A 17,979-nucleotide genomic window follows, 5' to 3' on the forward strand; every position below is an offset into this window, starting at 1 on the left:
GCTTTCTTAATATCAACCTTTATCATGCACCTCGAGACATTCTTGACCTAGAATACCCTCTGATGAGCTCATGAGCTCAGTTGCCAGCAAAATATTATCTGATATATGTTAGTCAACACCTTTAAGATGAGCTTATACATTACAGAACAACAAGCAATGGGCCGATAATCTTTGACATAAGTTTCATGTATCTTATTGTAATCTATAAATTTTCATCATTTATAGTTTTAGTTTATCATGAATTTGAAGTGTAAAACATTATCATGCTGCATTATATTTGTTTGGACTGATAGGTTTGTTGCTGACAAGTATTATCTAATTTTGACCTCAGGAGGATCCATTCTTGGTGTAAAGTTTCTTGATCCGCTTGCTGGAATATTTGTATCAGGCATGATTCTAAAAGCAGGTCTCGATACTGGTTACCAGAGGTATCCTGTTTGTAAACTCATGTTTTACATATTGCCGTCTGAACGGTCTTTCTTTTCCTATCTTATTGTTTCTCATCATTGTCATAAAAGATTTAATATATGATGGGGAAGGGTTGATGGAAGATGTAGCTTAGTATGTGAGTATAGTCATTCATTCCTTAGATGAGGTCATGATTGCGATAATGGCTGCAAAACCTCTTTTGCGGGAAATGTGGATAGTTTGCAGCTGTCATGGCCTAATATCGTGGTGTAAGCTTGAAAGTCTTTGAAATACGGTTGCGATGCGTTTTTGCGGCTGAGACTTAATACCATGGTCTAGTGCGTAAAATTAAGATCATAAACACGGTGGGGACTATACGTTGGCTAACCTGGTTAACTCTTTTTGTTGCTCAAACTTGTAGTATCGTGGAGCTGGTAGATGCCGCGGTTCCTCAACAGCAATTGGATCCTCATCGAGAAACAATTCTACAGGTCGAAGGAGTGAAGGTATTAACAGCTTTTGCTCTGATAACTTTGAAGAACTGTAAATGCATGTGGTTGTGTAGCTCCTTTATAATTCTGAAAGAATGGACAATTAGCGGCTTAGTTGTGATATAACGGTCATTTGGTGATTTAGATATATGATACAGAGGACTTTTTTGTTCTCCTTGGTGTGATGGTTGTGTAGACATAGATTCTGAAGCACATAACAAAATAGCTACAATTTGATTGTCATAGGGGCCACTACTCTGCTAAGACGCAACTTAGCTTGGACATATTATAGTGCTAAAATGGAGAAATTAAGGGAAGAAGATGAACTTTGATTGATTAATAACTGAAAATATAACAAAATGTAAAGATGTTCAAGCTTTCGAGAGGCTTGATTCTTTCCCAATTTTGATTGATTAATAACTGAGAATATAACAAAATATAAAGATATTCAAGCTTTCGAGAGGCTTGATTCTCTCCCAATTGAACTCTTAAAAGCTCACCCAAATTCTCATCGATTTTCAACATGCCCTTCACATTCTATGTGGCTCTATATTTATACTACTTTCCTAACAAACAATCCAACTTATTCCCCGAATAAACTAAAGAGATAATATCTAAAATACCCTCCACCCTATAATATTAGTTCTTAGCATTACCGGCCCCCTAAACTTCCACCTTGTCCTCAAGGTGGGTCGTAATTAGCAGTAAATGCTTGGCCTCGGCATGGATGTTCAATGTCTTGCAACACTTCATTCCCCAAGTATTGGTTATGCTTCAGCTCATATTGCGGCTCCTCATATGGTTCTCTGGCCGGCTTGAGTGGCTCAACCATAACGAAGGAGTCATGGAAGTGATTAAGGAAGGAGTTTGTGAAGTGGTTTTGTAGTGTGAGAGTTTCAGGTTTAAAGGTATGGAGTGGAGAAGTGAGTAAAGCTGTGGAAGAAGGAATTAGAAATGTTGGAGCTGGTGGGCTGAAGAAGTTGGTGGAAAGAATTGTTTCTAAGATATGTAGTGCAAGGGTTGAAAAATAGGTGGGGTAAGTGAGTGAAGTGAGTGAAGCTGTGAAAGAAGGAATCAGAAAGTTGGTGGGTTAAAGAAGTTGGTGGGAAGAATTGTTTCTAAGATATGTAGTGCAAGGGTTGAAAAATAGGTGGTGTAACTAAGAACTGTGAAGTTGTTCTTATAGAAATGGGTGGAGTAAGTGTGGTTTTTAGCTGGGAATGTGGCACTGGGTTTGAAATTAATAGGACTGTGCTTACCACTTGTAAAAGTGGGCTCTAACATGAGTAGGCCAATTTCTTGAGCCAATCCCCCAAATCTTGAGCTAGCACGCAGCAGAGTACTTGTAATTGCATTGGTGTGGGTCGTCTGGCTCAAAACACGTGTTCGCAGCAGCCTGACTTCATTGCTGACGTCATCAATGTGGCCCATTGCACACTTTCCCTTGACAGTCTCAGCCTCTCAGGATCTTCTCCCATTTTTGTACCCCAGGCACGTGGCTTCACCACATATCTGTCTTGCTTTTGTCACTTTTTTAGTAATTTACCAGTTTGTCCTTACTACCCTACCCTCGTCTTCTATGTTGGCTTCCTCACCAAGCCAACAGTTATCTAAGTCACTCTTTTTCCCTCCTGCGTAATTTCTGGAACTTTCTCCAGCAAATCCGACCACCCATCTTCACCTATCTATACCGGCCAAGAAGCCTGGTCCTCTACTAAAATTTTCGCCAGTTTTCTCACCGGGAAAGTTCCCAGGTCCACCACCTGACCCACTAGCTGCTGATCCACCCTTCACAAATCCTCCTCCTCTGTTCACGCTGCCATAGGTGGTGGTTCCTCCCTCATATTTATATTTCTTGGGACCACCACCGGACCACTTCCACTGGCACCACCTTGTTCAAATGACTCTCCTCTTTCCTTCCTAAGCAACCTAATTCGACTGAAACCACCGCGGTTGTAGCCTTCGTCATATCCGCATCTTAGTGCATCTAACGTGCTTACAACTGCAACACCACCAGATCCACCAGTATACCCCCCTGAAAAATCACCACGCCTTCTACTGGTTTTATAGCTTGCTCCCTTTGAGAAGCTTCTTCCACAAGTGGTGGTGACCGGACCTCCACCTTCGTCACCGAATACTTTTCCATGACAACCACTTGACCTTACCTTCTCTGGATTTGTTACCACCTCTTCGTCCATCTCTGAATTTTTCTGGTTGTCTTCCTCCTCAAGCTCCTCTCGAAGTAACTTTATCTCTCATTGGATTGGAGAGAAAGCTTCATTATATTGATCATCTTCACTAGATCTTCATGAAGTTTCTCAAAACCTCTTCTCACGTTTTCCTCCATCTCTTTGGCGATTTCCTTTCCGATCTCCTTCATTTTCATACTTGGAGCTCTGGCAACTTCCATGGTAGGATTTTTTTTTTTTTAACACGAAAATCAGGCACTTAATCTCCGAGAATAGTGCTGCTGCTCTGATATCATTTGCTAAGAATCAACTTAGATTGGACAGATTATAGTGCTAAAATGGAGAAAGTAAGGGAAGAAAATGAACTTGGATTGATTAATAACTGAATATAACAAAATGTAAAGATATTCAAGCTTTCGAGAGGCTTGATTATCTCCCAATTGAACTTTTAAAAGCTCACCCAAATTCTCATCTATATTCAACATGCCCTTCACATTCTATGTGGCTCTGTATTTATACTACTTTCCTAACAAACAATCCAACTTATTCCCCCAAGTAGACTAAAGAGATAATATCTAAAATACCCTCCACCCTACAATATTAGTTCTCATCATACTCATGGAAGTCACATCTGTGAGTGTTACCTTGGTAAATATGGAGGTCATTTATGTATGTCAAGGCCATTATGTATTTTTTTTCGAGACATTCTCGTTTTGAACACAGTACTATTTATAGGTGCAATAGCTGGTGTGGTGTTGTAACAAACTCTAAGTAGTGTGGCTGCATGATTTCATTGTAACATCACCCAATGGTCTGCCATGTGAAAGCAAGTTGAAATCCCTTGACCTAGCAGGTGCTGCTTAACATAAAATGGAGCCTTAGGTCCATGCGGAACCAGAATGTTGTTTACCATGCAAGTTCTAGCAACCATCGCAGAACAACATTGCCAAAGTGTTAATCCCAATAGGATGCGGTCAGTTGCATGAGCCAAGATTTTGTCTCTGGTTGTCGTCCAAATAGATCTTCTACCTTCATTCGCTTTTTTAGTATTATATGCTTCTGCTACCCAACTTCTTCATACCGCTTTTGAAGCCTTAATCCAAGTCATCTTTTGCCTTCCTTAACTTATTCTAAAGTCTCCATAATCCCAAACTGCCACTACTTTTGTGAGGTGAAACCTTTAGTCATTGTTTCACATGCTTAAATCAATGTAATCGGGTCTCTCTTATCTTATCTTCATTATCCGCAACTCCAATCTTCTTCGGAATATCTTCGTGTTGATTCAATCTTTTAAGGTTTTTCTATGCATCCCGTGCAACTATCCTACCCCAGCTTCCGAATAAGATATTTTTTTTAATGCCCGACATTCCACCCCATATAGTGATGCTTCACTCCATTTTCTTTTGGTTACTTTCTTAACACTTTGTTTGGATAGGTTTATAGGAGGGAAAAGAAGGGGAGGGATAGAGGAGGAAGGGGAGGGGAAAGAAAGGAAGGGGGAAGATGAAGCTCTATTTGGTGGGACGGATCATGTTTATTAAATAGGGAGGGAAAATGGATCCTTCCCTCCCCTAATTCCTTATCCAAACAAAAGAACTTGTTCTCCTCCCTTTCGCTTCCTAACCTTCTCTCCATTTCCTCTTAAACAAACAAAAACAAAGAGTAAGAGTTGTGCAAAGTTGGTAGGTAGTGGGCAATCTTTTAGGAACAAACCAAAAAGTAAAGCGGAGCAATCTTTTAGGAATAAACCAAAAAGTAAAGCGGAACAATCTTTTAGGAACAAACCAAAAAGTAAAGTGGAGCAATCTTTTGCGGACATAGGGAGCTTTCTATATTGTTCCCTTTAAACTTTAAAGGTACACTACAATCACTTAATAGTTTTGTAATGAACTAAACTAAAAATAAGAGACAATGTAGATGATTTTGATTGATAGCAATGGAAATCATAGAAAATAAAAGATAGATTGCCAAGTTTTCGAGTGTTGACTTAACACACTCCCAAAGCTAACCACTAAAATGAACCCTCAATTATATTCTTCTTGATCTTTTCTCTCCCTAATCTCCTCTGTTTTACTTCCCAAGCTAACATAATAACTATTAGTACCAAAAGTCCTTCTGCCCCTTGGGCTAGTCTATTACAAGACCGGCTTGTCAAACTTCCACCTTGTCGTGAAGGTGGAAGTAGTCATCAGTGACCACTAAATGCTCGATGTTGGCAGCATAAACCCACAATCGAGTTATCTTGACATTGGAAAACAAGTACCTTCATAAGCTTCCTTTGTAGCTTCTTATCACGAAGGTTTTTAGTTACCACCAATGCCTCGGCTAGGACCTCATAACCTTGGGATTTGTCATGAAAATGTTGAATAGGGACTGAGTGGAATAATTGACTTATAATCTGGGAAAGGAAGGTTGGTGAGTAAAGAATTTAAAGCTGTATTTGGTTTTGGAGATTAGTAAAAGTTAGGTGGCGAGATTATTTCTCCTTTTCCTTGAGTGGGTTCACGCTATTTTTAAATGATTTGTGCTTAGAGCTCGGATGCTCAAAGTTTGATTCTAAAGTTTGGGGTCAAAAAATTATAACACCCCGACAATTCTCTCTTTTCTAAAGTACTTTTTAATATAAAACATGGAGAATTATTAAAATATTATCACCCGTGCGAAAACATATCGGCTTATTCAGAATTTTGCATCGGCAAACATAATAATAAACTTTTTAAATTAAATTAGTCAATTACAAAGTCAACTCCAAAAGTCTAACCAACAAAGTCAAATTTAAAACCAAAACCAACTACAAAAAGTATAACTCAAAGTATTATAATCAATCTACACAAGCTCTCCAATCCTGAACCCATGATGCATCATCTTCAAACCTGTAGATGAACAATGCACTATTGATCCTTAGAGACCGCTCACCAAGATGGGTCATCACAGGATCAATAAGGCATAATCATAAGCAATATACACACACAAAAGCACGTAATCAGCAAAGCTAAGTACTACATAATAACAAATAAATTAATCCAAACATGATACTACTACATAATAAACAGAAATAAATAATAGTGTAATAACTTGCAAATAACTCTTACTGAACTAAATCTCACAACCAAAACTTTATTTACTTTAAATGGAATAGTCAATGGAATGAGTTGTCTGACTAAAAACCAGACTTCCCCTTAGAAGACGAAATATGGGCACGACTCTGTATTCCCATGACTTACGATATCAATGAACCTTTTAAATAAAAATAGGAATGATGATCAATTCGATCCTAGGAAAAGCCATGGGCTACCACCATGTACTCCAACTCTCTACCTGTCCAACACTTCATACGTGCATAAATCTAAAGCTATTGCTATCCACATTTCACTTTACATGATTAACCATTTATTACTTGTTATGACTCACAAGTAATACAGATAATACAATCATCAAACAATCATTAACTTCCACTTTTATCTTAGGATTAGATAAGTGATCAAACAACTTAACAACCCAAAATTGATTCAACTTTAATCCAGTCTTCCTTATTTGTTGAACCTATCCAACAACCATCCAACCTTTCAAAGGTATAAAATATCAACTTACCATATAAGGCCCTCGGTCCTTATAAAGCTGTGAAATGATAAAAAGGGAACAACAAGATTCAATCATGATCCAACTAATAAATATATATTAATCCCTCATATGAATTAATATAATAAAGTTCCCAAATCCCTTATGCTTGCATCAATCTTCTATGCAAACATAATATAAATCTCATAATCAACATGTTTCACACAACGACACAAATCATGTAAATTCAATACAATAGAAATCATATATGAACTCAAAATAGCTCATATACATGGTACTACATATTCTCATCCTTAGAATCATGATACTAATTCAATCAACGCATAGGTATGTACGTACCTTGTCTAGACAAGACGGGTGGCCACTTTCACAACCTTAAAAGTCGCCTAAAGAGAATTTTTCGCCTGAAATAACCAATATTTATCCACAATAAATGCTTTATGAATTTACAGCAATAATAAAATAATTTAAACCCTACTTTAAAATTGTTTAAAACCTTTCCCCATCATAAAAACTTGATTATAAACCTCCTCGTATAGTATTACTACAATAGTTGTTGAAAACTCTCAGAAACTCATATTTAAATCATTAAAACTCCAACAAAAATACTCATTTCAAATTTCCAGCAACATTAATATATTAAAACTCCTTTTAAACATGCTTAAACATATTTAAAATTATAAGAATAATCAATTTCGTAAACTATAGCATACTACTATTATTTCCCAATCTTTAAAACCCTAAAAATCCATGCTTTGATAATTAAAAATCCAATCTAAACATAATAAGTAAATTTGAATTTTATTTGACATAAATTATATAATCTTAGATTCATAAATAAATCATCAGACTATAATCTTTAAACATAATCATATTAAAACAAATCTTAAAAACATAAACTTTGCATTGAAAATAACTTGAAGAGGAAGAAATTAACCGAAATAAAGGAAAAAGGAGGAAGGAACGCCAAAGGGAATCAGCGACGACTTCAGGTCGGTGAATGGTCGACGGGATGGCAGGCCGGTGAAGCAAAGAACTGAAGGTCGAAGGAGAGCTAGGACGAAAATTGAAGAGAGAGAAAAATAAATAGGAGGACGGAAATTGTGGGAGGAAGGAGGAGAGAGAAAATAATTGTGTGAGGAGAATTTGAGGTTTGTGGGGGTTTATGTAGGTTCCCCTTGTGGGGTTAGGAAAAGGTGATCGTGCTCAAATAGAGTTTAATGATTAATGAAATTAGTGTTTGGGTTCCCATACCCAACTAGGAGTCTTTTTCCTAATCCAAATAGTGTTTGGGTACTTCATACCCACTCAGAAATCCTTTTTCAAATCCAAAAAGTGTTTTAAATTTTTCAAAGCATGCCTAAACTAAATATTTTAACTTTTTTAAATCATTAAAATAAATCTTTTGACTTTCAAATAGTCAACCTTTGAAGAAATGAATCATTTAAATACTAAAATATATTTAAATATAAATAACTATACATCAAAATATATTTATAAAATTCATAATTTTACGGTGATTACAAAAAAGGGCTTAACATCCTTGCAGGAAGAATGAGTGGGATGTAAAAGAGCTGCCCACGCGTTTTATTCCAAACTTAAATATCTCCCGGATTTCCTCTCTGTTTCCACATACACACCACTGACTAATTCTATCGCAGGTGTCATCCTCGTGGTCTTTTAGGAAGCCCTTAATGATAGCTTTTTAAGTTTGCTTTCTCGTGAAGCCAAGCTTCTCTCATACTCTTCTTTCTCCACCTCACTTTTTGGAACCTTGTGCTGTTCCCCTTTGAAGCACCCTCCACCTACCTGAGGAACCCCATTTTCTCCGCCACAATCGCCACCAACACCTGTGCAGCCTAGGCCACTGCCAGACCCATTGCCATTTGCAGCACCCATGTCGAAAATTTTCTTGAGGTGAACAACATAAGCCCATTAGTATCCCTTCTCGGTTTCTTACTGTCCAAAACACTAATATGTGCACACTGATTTTCGGACCACCATTCAGTTGCTTCATCTTCTTTGACAGCTTCCCATATCCTTGTGGTTGGGATTATGGGTTTCCTTCGAGAGAAGTTGACGAAGTCTGGTGGGAAGGCTCCGAAGGAAACCGCCGCATCACCATATGTTTCAATTCCTCCCACCGAACAAAAGGTCGTCGCCGGTGCTCTACTTCAAACCATAGCCGCGCGTCATCCTTGAGACTAATACACGCGCCTTTCTTAGGATAGATTTAGGATTTTTCCCTAAATCTATCTATCTAGAAGTGTTTATCTAGACATCTAAAAGTATTTATTTATAGATAACATTTGTTAGTATTATATTTAGTTTAGGATATGTTTTCCTAGTTCTACGTAGTTAGAATATGTATGATGTACTATAAATACCCTTTTAGGTTGATAATAATTCTAACCTTTTCCAGTTCAATCTATTTTGTCATGGTATCACAAGTTAAGATCTTGGGTAAAAGCTCGAAAATATTGTTCCCCTGAGGTTTTCCGCGAAAGACCCATGACCTAATTTTCCTCTTAAATCAAAGAATTTTTTTCACAAAGAGTATTTCCTATTGTGAAGAGAGAGATTTGCTGTTTGTTAAATCTTGAATGTCGATTTGGTGGTGCAATTTGATAATAAGTTGGATTCTTCTTCTTGGTATCTCCTTCAAGGGTTGACTTTCTTCCATCAGTTTGAATCTGCCACTGCGTATTATTTAAAACCAATCAAGTGCATGGTATATTAATTGCTTAATAGTGCCGCTGCACTTCCTTTATTCTCTTGCAATTTTGCCGCCTTTTATTTCCAGTTTTGAAGATTAATTTGGTGGTGTGTTTTAAGAACCTAACATACTTGGTTTTTTGACTATAAAATCCTTCCATCAATTGAAGAATCTAACTTGGTTCTTTGACCATAAAGTAATCCAATAAATTACTTGGTTCTTTGACCATAAAGTAGTCCAATAAAGAACCTAAATTACTTGGTTCTTTAACCACAAACTTCCTCCACCAACTACAAACCAACTTACTTGGTTCTTCAACCATAGACTCCCTCCACCAATTAAGAAAATAATTTACTTGGTTCTTTAACCATAAACTTCCTCCACCACATAAGAACCTAACTTAGTTTTTCAACCATAAAATATCTCCACCATAAATCTGCCTCTCCTTTCATCCTGACAGAGAGTTTATTGGTTCTCCTTGTGCCACGAGACAAGGGTTTAATATGTTGTGAGCATGGTTTTGCTGTGAAAAAACCATTACCTGCGATGAGCTTGATTTTGCTCTGGAATACCCTAAAAATTTTTGAAGCCGACATCACTAGTGTGTGGATCGACTGCAATGAAGACAAGTCCAGTTTGTCTAATTCATCTTCAACTATTGCTGATATTAAAAGTTTATTATTATTATTATTATTATTATTATTATTATTATTATTATTATTATTATTATTATCATTTTTTTTTTTAATTATTAGTTACCTACAATCACAACATGAGTATTACCGTAGTTATGATTGCGGGATTTTTGTCAGCATAGATTTAGGTGTGTTTCCTTAATCTATCTATCTAGAAGTGCTTATCTAGACATGTCTAAAAGTATTTATTCGGAGATAATATTTCTGGGTATTATATTTAGCATAAGATATGTTTTCTTAGTTCTACCTAAGTGAAACCCGTTCTCTAGGGAATGCCCCTACTGAAGTATAATATCGTATCATGCTCTTGGAAGTCATTAAGTGTTTAGCTGGTTGTCATCCACTGCAACCCTTCTTCCTTTATTGAGGCTTTGTAACTTCACAGGCAAAGATTCTATTAAACCATTCTTGCTTTTACAAAATTGATGGAAATGTTTGTTATGATACAAGTTTTGCTAATTTCTTTGTTTTATTTCAAATTGACTACTTGTTGAGTTACTAGAAGACCTTAAATAAGTGTACCTTGTTTTATGTTAAAAAAATAATTCTAACCTTTTTTCTGGTGCTCATTAGTTGTGTTGCTATTATCGCTTGCTAAAAGGTACACTTTATTATGTGTATAGGGGTGTCACCGCCTGAGGGGAAGGAGGGCTGGCTCATTTTTGCACCTTGACTCACACATAGAGGTATAGTACACCTTCTAAATTTTACCTCATGTTCGGGTGAAATGCTTTTCGGTACTTGAATATCGTTTTATTTGTGTAGCCAATCTATACCTTCCTAGTATCATATTCTAAACATGATTATAACTGAAAGGATAACATAGATAATAAATTTTAGGAGTGATGTAGGGAACATCTCAGCTGAAAGGATAGCCAATGTTTGAGCATCAAGTATATTATAAAGTGTAAAGCAGTATCAAATAATTTTGTTTGGAGGTCGTATACAGTCTTGTCTCTCAAACTCACTTCATACAATTGGTGGAGAGAGCAAGAGAGAGCTAATGAGATACATTCAGTCAAGGGTAGTGGAGGAGGGGATGGAACATTTAGTAGGTTAGGGTGGGGACACTCTGCTTAAATCTAGTCAGATTCTACCAGTCTGGGCTTGTGGAAATTGTAACATATGCTGGAGGGAAAATGGCTTCTGCAGTTACTTCTGCAAACTAACTATATGTGGCACAACGTGAATTCGGACTCGAAAGGAAGTGATCTGATCCGCGAACTCCCGTTTTCATCACATAGGTGGAAAATTACCTGCCAAAAGCAAGATATTTTAGATTTATGGTTGGTCCAAAAATTCTTAAGTTCTAGGGTTCAATGATGATGTTTGGAAAAGTTGCCTATAGAGCTTTTACTCTCTACGGAGTCAACCTAGATAGTGGTGACTTGTGTTATTAAGATTGGCTGGCAAATTACATGTCGTCAAGTCATGGACTAGGTCTGAACCTGTGTTTGTGTTACCGGGGGCTGGGGGGGGGGGTTGTAAAATATAATTTGCTCTAACCTAGTTTTGTCTTGCATGGTTTTCCTTTGGAACAGAAGTGAACTTGTTTATGGTTTGAATTAATTGACCATTTCAAATTCTGACAAACCCATTGTAAAAAATGCGTAGGTTTGCGAATATATCACAGTGTGCGGTAGCCTGTGTGGATGATTTCCAATATCTTCCAGGGAAGAGGAATATGTAAAGCATTTATTATGTACAAGAATTGACCAGTTACAAAGTTCCAGAAAAGAGTCTAATAAAGCTGTTTGCATCACAACATAGACCTTTTGCATATATTATTACTTATTTTAAAGCTTGATCATTTAAACAAGCCCCAATAACTTTCAAAATCAGTTTAGCTCTCATTTCTCAATAAATTACATTAAGAATATGAACTTTACTATTAGCTGTGCGAAATGAGTACCATCTTTTGCTATAGCTAAAAAGAGATGTAACGTGTACCTTGCAGGTTGATCCTTTTACTAGTGTCAGTGCTGCTCACCATATTGGTGAAAATGTTAGGCATCGAATTCACGAGTCTCATCCTGAGGTGGCTGAAGTCTTTATACACATAGGTAGATACTTATACAATTGCACTTGATGAATTGTCATATCTGCATAATTCACATGGATATACTATATTTGCTGTCACTATGTGAAGAATTGACATTTGCTTCTGTTTTGGAAAAAGTAACTGAATAAAGAAGTTAAGTTTTTGTTTTGCTGCTTATGTAGTAAATGGAGATATTGATGAACTTTGTATTTGGATCTTGGTGATGGCATTAGTGATTAAATTCAAGTGTGAGGAACTGATCTTACTTCTATTATGCTTTATTTTGCCTTCTCTCTCCATGTCGCTGATATTCTGACTATGTTGCAAAGTACTCTCGGAGAGGCTTAAAAGTTGGCAAAAGTAGAACTTGATATATAACAAAATTTTGTTAAATAGATAAAAGTGCAAGAGCAAAGAGAGAACCATGAGGCCACTGTAGAGGTGGTGCGTGCTCCTTTTTCTTTTTCTATGTGCATATTGGTCCCATAGACCCCACCTCCTATAATCCTTGCTCCTACCAGATATCCACTTTGCTTTCACAGCATCCCCAGGTTTCATATCTGAAACTACGTCCAAGGCATTGTCAAGCTTAAGAATTCAGAAGATTGAATAATTGTTGCCAGCGTTTGTTTGGTGGGACATTGGAACTTATGACTAGAACAAGCAGGGTCAAATATTATGGGGCCTAGATATATAAGGTGTAGGTAGGAAGCTCCAACATATGTCATACAGCTTCAACTTTTGTTGTGAATCTTGGAATAAGGTGGCTTTTATGCTTGATATCATGATAAATGAAGTAATAGTGTTGAAATCGTTACTCTTATCTGAATCCACATGAGACACGTGTCTGTGGCAAGTTCTTCAAACGAGTTACAAACTTTGCAAGGTCTGTGTGTAACATAGGCTAGAAGGAATTTTCACATCAATTGATTCTTCCAAAATCTTTCTTACTTGAAATATTCTTTGAAAGTTCTGAAAACTTAGGACTCTAGGTATAGAGAGATGATATTGCCCCCCTCAAAATCCTGTCTTAAATGAGTTCTTTATAGGTATCATTTGGTGAGTCCCTGTTTGTCTGAAGTACCCTCTATACGGTTGTTATTCAACAAAGAAATTGTAAATGAAAATCTTGAGAGGCGGGATCAAGTTAAAGAACCTTGAGAATATAAGAATCATGCAAATTGTCTAAAGGTAGCTGTACTATACATTGCAGGCACAGGAAGAGGAGTGAAGGGAGAGTGGCGAGCTCATCTAACTTCTGCTTTGCTTAATCAAGGCAATATCTTGTTAATATAGTCTATAATGGTGTTATGTTATCTGTTGCTGAAGAGGGAGTATCTATGTCTTACAATTATGTGAACATTTAGATGTAAATAGGATGAGTTAGATGCTTAAAACGGTGGTTTTGTATCTGAAATCACTGATATTGCATCTTAATGTTTATGTGTAGGATAGTTGCATCTGCTTTCATTCTCGAATCTGTTCCTTTGTGTGCTCGTTTTAATATTGGAATTTCCATTGTAGATCCTGCTATTTCTCAAATTATACAAGAAAGTGATTTGAAGGACAACTTGGATGGATCAGATGAGAATAAAGACAGCATCCCCTTAAAAGATAGAGACTTTAATCATATCATCTCTGGTATATTCTCATCACTGTTTTCAAAGGTAAATATTTTTCCTTTATTACATTCCTCATTATCTTCCCCATTGCTAACTTTTGTGTGTACATTATTTCCCATGAACTGTGTATTTTTCCTCGTAGTTTCTCATTCTACATTCTGAAGATGGTTTTCATTAGTGGGTAAGACGGGACTCTTGCTAAGCGATTTTCAGATTACTGTGGATACTCTACACTTTAGGTTTTCGATATATTTTTATCTTCTTTCCTGGCTTTGTTTTATCAAACGGCCTTTGGTTGGTGTGCAACGTTGATTCCTTCTATCAAACCCGCCTTAAATATTTCAGTATTGCATATTCTTTCAGCTCGAATTGATCACATTGATGAACCAAAAGCTCAAGTTTCCTATCAAACCCGCCCTAAATATCAGTATTGCATATTCTTTCAGCTCGAATTGATCTCATTGATGAACCAAAAGCTCAAGTTTCCTTGTTGGCTTGCATAGTGATGATCAATTAGCTTCTTTCAAATTCAAGTGTCCTTGGTGTTGACAAAGCACTCAAAGCCCTTTTTACATAGCCGTTGGACTTACATTACAACTCCTGAAGTCACCCATACTCTATGTATCTAATGTTTACTTCTGGCTGACATCAAAGAAAATGAATATAAAGGAAGACGTAACTTCACAGTGGAGAAAATGAACTTGGTAATGTTTCAGAAGATGATTTTACACAAACTAACTCTAATATACACTTCTGAAAAGGAATAGCAGCAGTTGCGTTATGCAGTTGTAGGTCTTCGTCTCCCCTCCTTTCCCGGATTTTGTGTTCCTTCCTTCCTCCTATCTATAAATGTATCCCTCCATGGTGTTTTCGTACAGAGCCACACTTCATTTCACCTAAAAAGTTCAGACGTGTAACTCTTTAAGTGAATCTTAGTGGTTCCTCTCACTTTCTCATGCGAGCAGAACTATGTAAGTATCTCAGTAAACTCTTAATTCTCCACAAATTTGGATTGCTATTTCGTGGATTTCTTGACTTCAAATATCTATCATTTCCTTAGGTTAGGTTGGGTTACTTCACCCAACCTAGCAGATTTTGGGTGTTCAAAAGAAAGAACAGTCATTTTCTTGATCTGATACATTTAAACAGTAGTTGGGGAAAACATGTGTAGGATTTCGAACCTATGAATGCAACTAACCAAGATAAGCTTAGCTTTATTTGATGAAGCAATAGCACCACAAATCAAGACCAAGGGTTGAAGATGCTTAAAGACCAAGCCACTTGCAAATTCGAAAGATTTGTGTTTAAAGTTTAAACACTCAAGTAATCAAACTCACTATATTATTAATCATTAGTAACAAAGTACACGAAAATAAATTCTCTCTTACTAACCTATTATGCTTAGGACAAGTCCCGAAGTCATACTTCTAATATAATTCTTATAACCTAAGATAACTACCAATAACAATAAGATAAGAACAAAGAGTTCTAAAGTGCTTGAAACAAGAAAAACCTATTCCAAATAGAATAGTAGAAACTTGTAAGCCAAATCTAACTAGACTAGGATATGAAGAGTCCTAAATGAACTCAACGAGACATGATGTCACACGCCACTCTCATGCCACCCCAAGGTTGGTTGGTAAGCATGCTACCACCTTTGTACTAAATCCCCATGAACGAGCCACAATGCACATCAATTAAGCCAAGGTCCAAAGTAATATTCTTATGTATAATAGCCATCAAAACATCATCGAATACTGCTCAATCATCTAAGCACTATCCAGTTTTGCTTTGTTTAGTTGGTGGCTTTGGCTTTATGGTAATCAAACAACTCGAACCTTTTATGTTATTCTTGGTGATTAAATTCTTTAGAGAATCCAATAAAAGCCTATGCAACCCTTAGTTTGAGATTCGTGGTGATTAAATTCTTTATCGGTAATCAATTTTATTTCTTTTAATTTCCACAACCGAAGTTTAATCTTTCATAGATCAAATACATCGTGATCGTTCCAAAATTAATGAAAATGACATTTTTGCTCTCGGTGGGGTTGCCACTAGCTCCCTCCTTTTTACAATATCGATTTTGGTAGTTCACGACTCGTGTATCTTGTTGATTTCTACAACATTGTTTCGCTTAGTCGCTAATTTTGATTCTCAAAATTTGATGTATATTTCCCAGAAAATGAAGGTAGAACACATAACGCCTCACTTGTTACAAAATAAGATTATGCTCGATGTTGAGGTCTCCTTGCCACCTGACATCATGATCAGGTAAAATGTCAGATATCGTCCTTTACATTATTCGATGAACATATATCTTATTGTACTAATTTTTGTTTTAGAGATGCAATGCTGATGGCAGAAGAGCTGAAGAAGGAGATCCTTGGAACAGTCTCTGATGTCATTCAAGTTCATGTTCAGCTACGACTGTCGCCACCTAACCATACAACTCCGTCATAAATTGTCCCTCCGCCTGCTTGATGTAGATAGGTATATAAACATATATCACTAGTAAATGTCTTGGAGGATTTGAAGACAGGTGAGAGGAATAAGGCAGGGATATATCAATACTCACCATAGCATCTTTACCAGGAAAAGATAGGTCAATGGTTACATCAATGTTAATTTATTTCTCTGGATCGCATCCAATAATGTGATTCTTGTTTGTAAGATGCACCTTTTTTGGAGGTATAAATATTGCATCTTTTAGGACATACAAGTGACGATGAGGTGTGACTGATGTATCTACTCTTGTCAAAGACATAAATTTGTTGCTAGAGCGGTTCTGGCGTATTGTAGGCGTGTTTTTTTTTTCCGCTTACGCAGAATGAGTGTGTATTAGATTTGACTTATCCCACTGTAAAGGTTTTTTTATATTGAAAATGTTTTGAAGTCGCCAACAATTCTTTAAAAGAAGAATTATAAACCTAATTGGCTATTGGGAATTCATAGGGACAAAATATGGACTTATTCAATGTAGAATTCTCGATCTAGACTCCATAGATGGTCAAAATGAACCAAAGATTGAGTTCGGGGGTGATGGTACAACACAGTCAGGAACTATGTTGTCCATTGCGGACCTCTATTTAATATTAGTTCATGTCAAGTTTATGTAAAAGAATAACCACACAATGGTTTAAATACCCTAAACATAATTAGTCTAGCTTGGTTCAGGAAACATATAAAAAGACTATTTTTTTATATTGATGTGTTATTACGCAATCAATTTTACAAAGAACCTAGCAGATTGTCCAAATTAATCTAATTAATGTTAGAATAGGTCTTTAGGTCTTTGATTAACATAATAACATCAAAATGAACCAAAGATCCAGTCTTTAGGTCTTTGTGTTTGAAAGTATGAGTTTTTGTAGGAAAGTTATGTAGTTCGTAAAGAGGTATTCGTAAAGTATTCGTCGAGTGTTATGTGAACAATCCGTTCTTTCTTAATCTGTACGGAAATCGATCCTATTTATAGGAAAAACAGTACTGCGCCTTACACGCCAGTTGCGTTTGGCGCAAAATGATGTGTCAAGTGCATGATGCAACATGCCCAGTAAAAAGCATACACGTGGCATGCGTTTTGAAAAAAATAAAAAAGAAACTCTACGTCTTACGAAGAGACCTGCGCCTAACGTACGAATCTGAATGAGTCAGAAATCCACGTGTCAGGTGCATATTAGTGCACCTGGTACATGTGGACAGAGTTGTGCCTGACAAACAGATGTGCCTTTGCCAGCTTCTTAGAAAACGCGTTGTGAAAGATTTCTTTTATCCTTTAATTTCAGAAATCTAATTTTACGGGATAATATGATTGTAACTATAAAAAATATTTTGAAAATATTATTTGTTAAAATAAATCAATTAATTATTGTTAAATAATTAATTGAGCTTTTCAAAGAATTGGGCTCAAAATATAACTAATTATCATGAATGATTAATTGGGCTTTAAAATAGGATTTTAACACTTTTCGAAATGGTTATGAATGGCTTTTCATGCTGCTCTGCCCTTGGGTTGGACCAAATTAAGGCCACATTATGTTTCATCATCGGATCCTTAAATGGGAGAGACACGATTATGTGTCTGCAAAAGCCTCCACTTTGACTGATGTTCAGGAAATCGAATGGTGTCGGGACGGAGAACGATTCTAAATGCTTTGTAGTTAAGAACTGATCTATATACGTTGGTCTCTGCAAAACAAAGTTAGTATGCAGAACAATAACTACAAGCAATCTGATTA

At 36.5% G+C, this 17,979-nt stretch overlaps 1 protein-coding gene across 3 annotated transcripts in view; it reads left to right on the plus strand.

Annotated features, from left to right (window-relative positions):
• Positions 1–16,554, plus strand: part of LOC104898960 (metal tolerance protein 2) — a 32,252-nt gene extending 15,698 nt beyond the window's left edge. The window contains exons 6-12 of one of the 3 annotated variants that reach the window (XM_010686101.4): positions 332–428; positions 830–914; positions 10,702–10,764; positions 12,036–12,141; positions 13,644–13,786; positions 15,921–16,012; positions 16,084–16,554. In XM_010686101.4, the coding sequence (XP_010684403.1) occupies positions 332–428; positions 830–914; positions 10,702–10,764; positions 12,036–12,141; positions 13,644–13,786; positions 15,921–16,012; positions 16,084–16,201 (704 nt within the window). In that variant the 3' untranslated portion in view covers positions 16,202–16,554. Of the gene's footprint in view, positions 1–331; positions 429–829; positions 915–10,701; positions 10,765–12,035; positions 12,142–13,332; positions 13,578–13,643; positions 13,787–15,920; positions 16,013–16,083 lie in introns of those variants that run through there. The other 2 variants (XM_048648035.2, XM_048648036.2) reach the window with 2 other exon arrangements.
• Positions 16,555–17,979: the final 1,425 nt, after the last annotated feature.

Source organism: Beta vulgaris, chromosome 7 (genome assembly GCF_026745355.1).
Source record: "Beta vulgaris subsp. vulgaris cultivar EL10 chromosome 7, EL10.2, whole genome shotgun sequence".
Classification (NCBI taxonomy): domain Eukaryota; kingdom Viridiplantae; phylum Streptophyta; class Magnoliopsida; order Caryophyllales; family Amaranthaceae; genus Beta; species Beta vulgaris.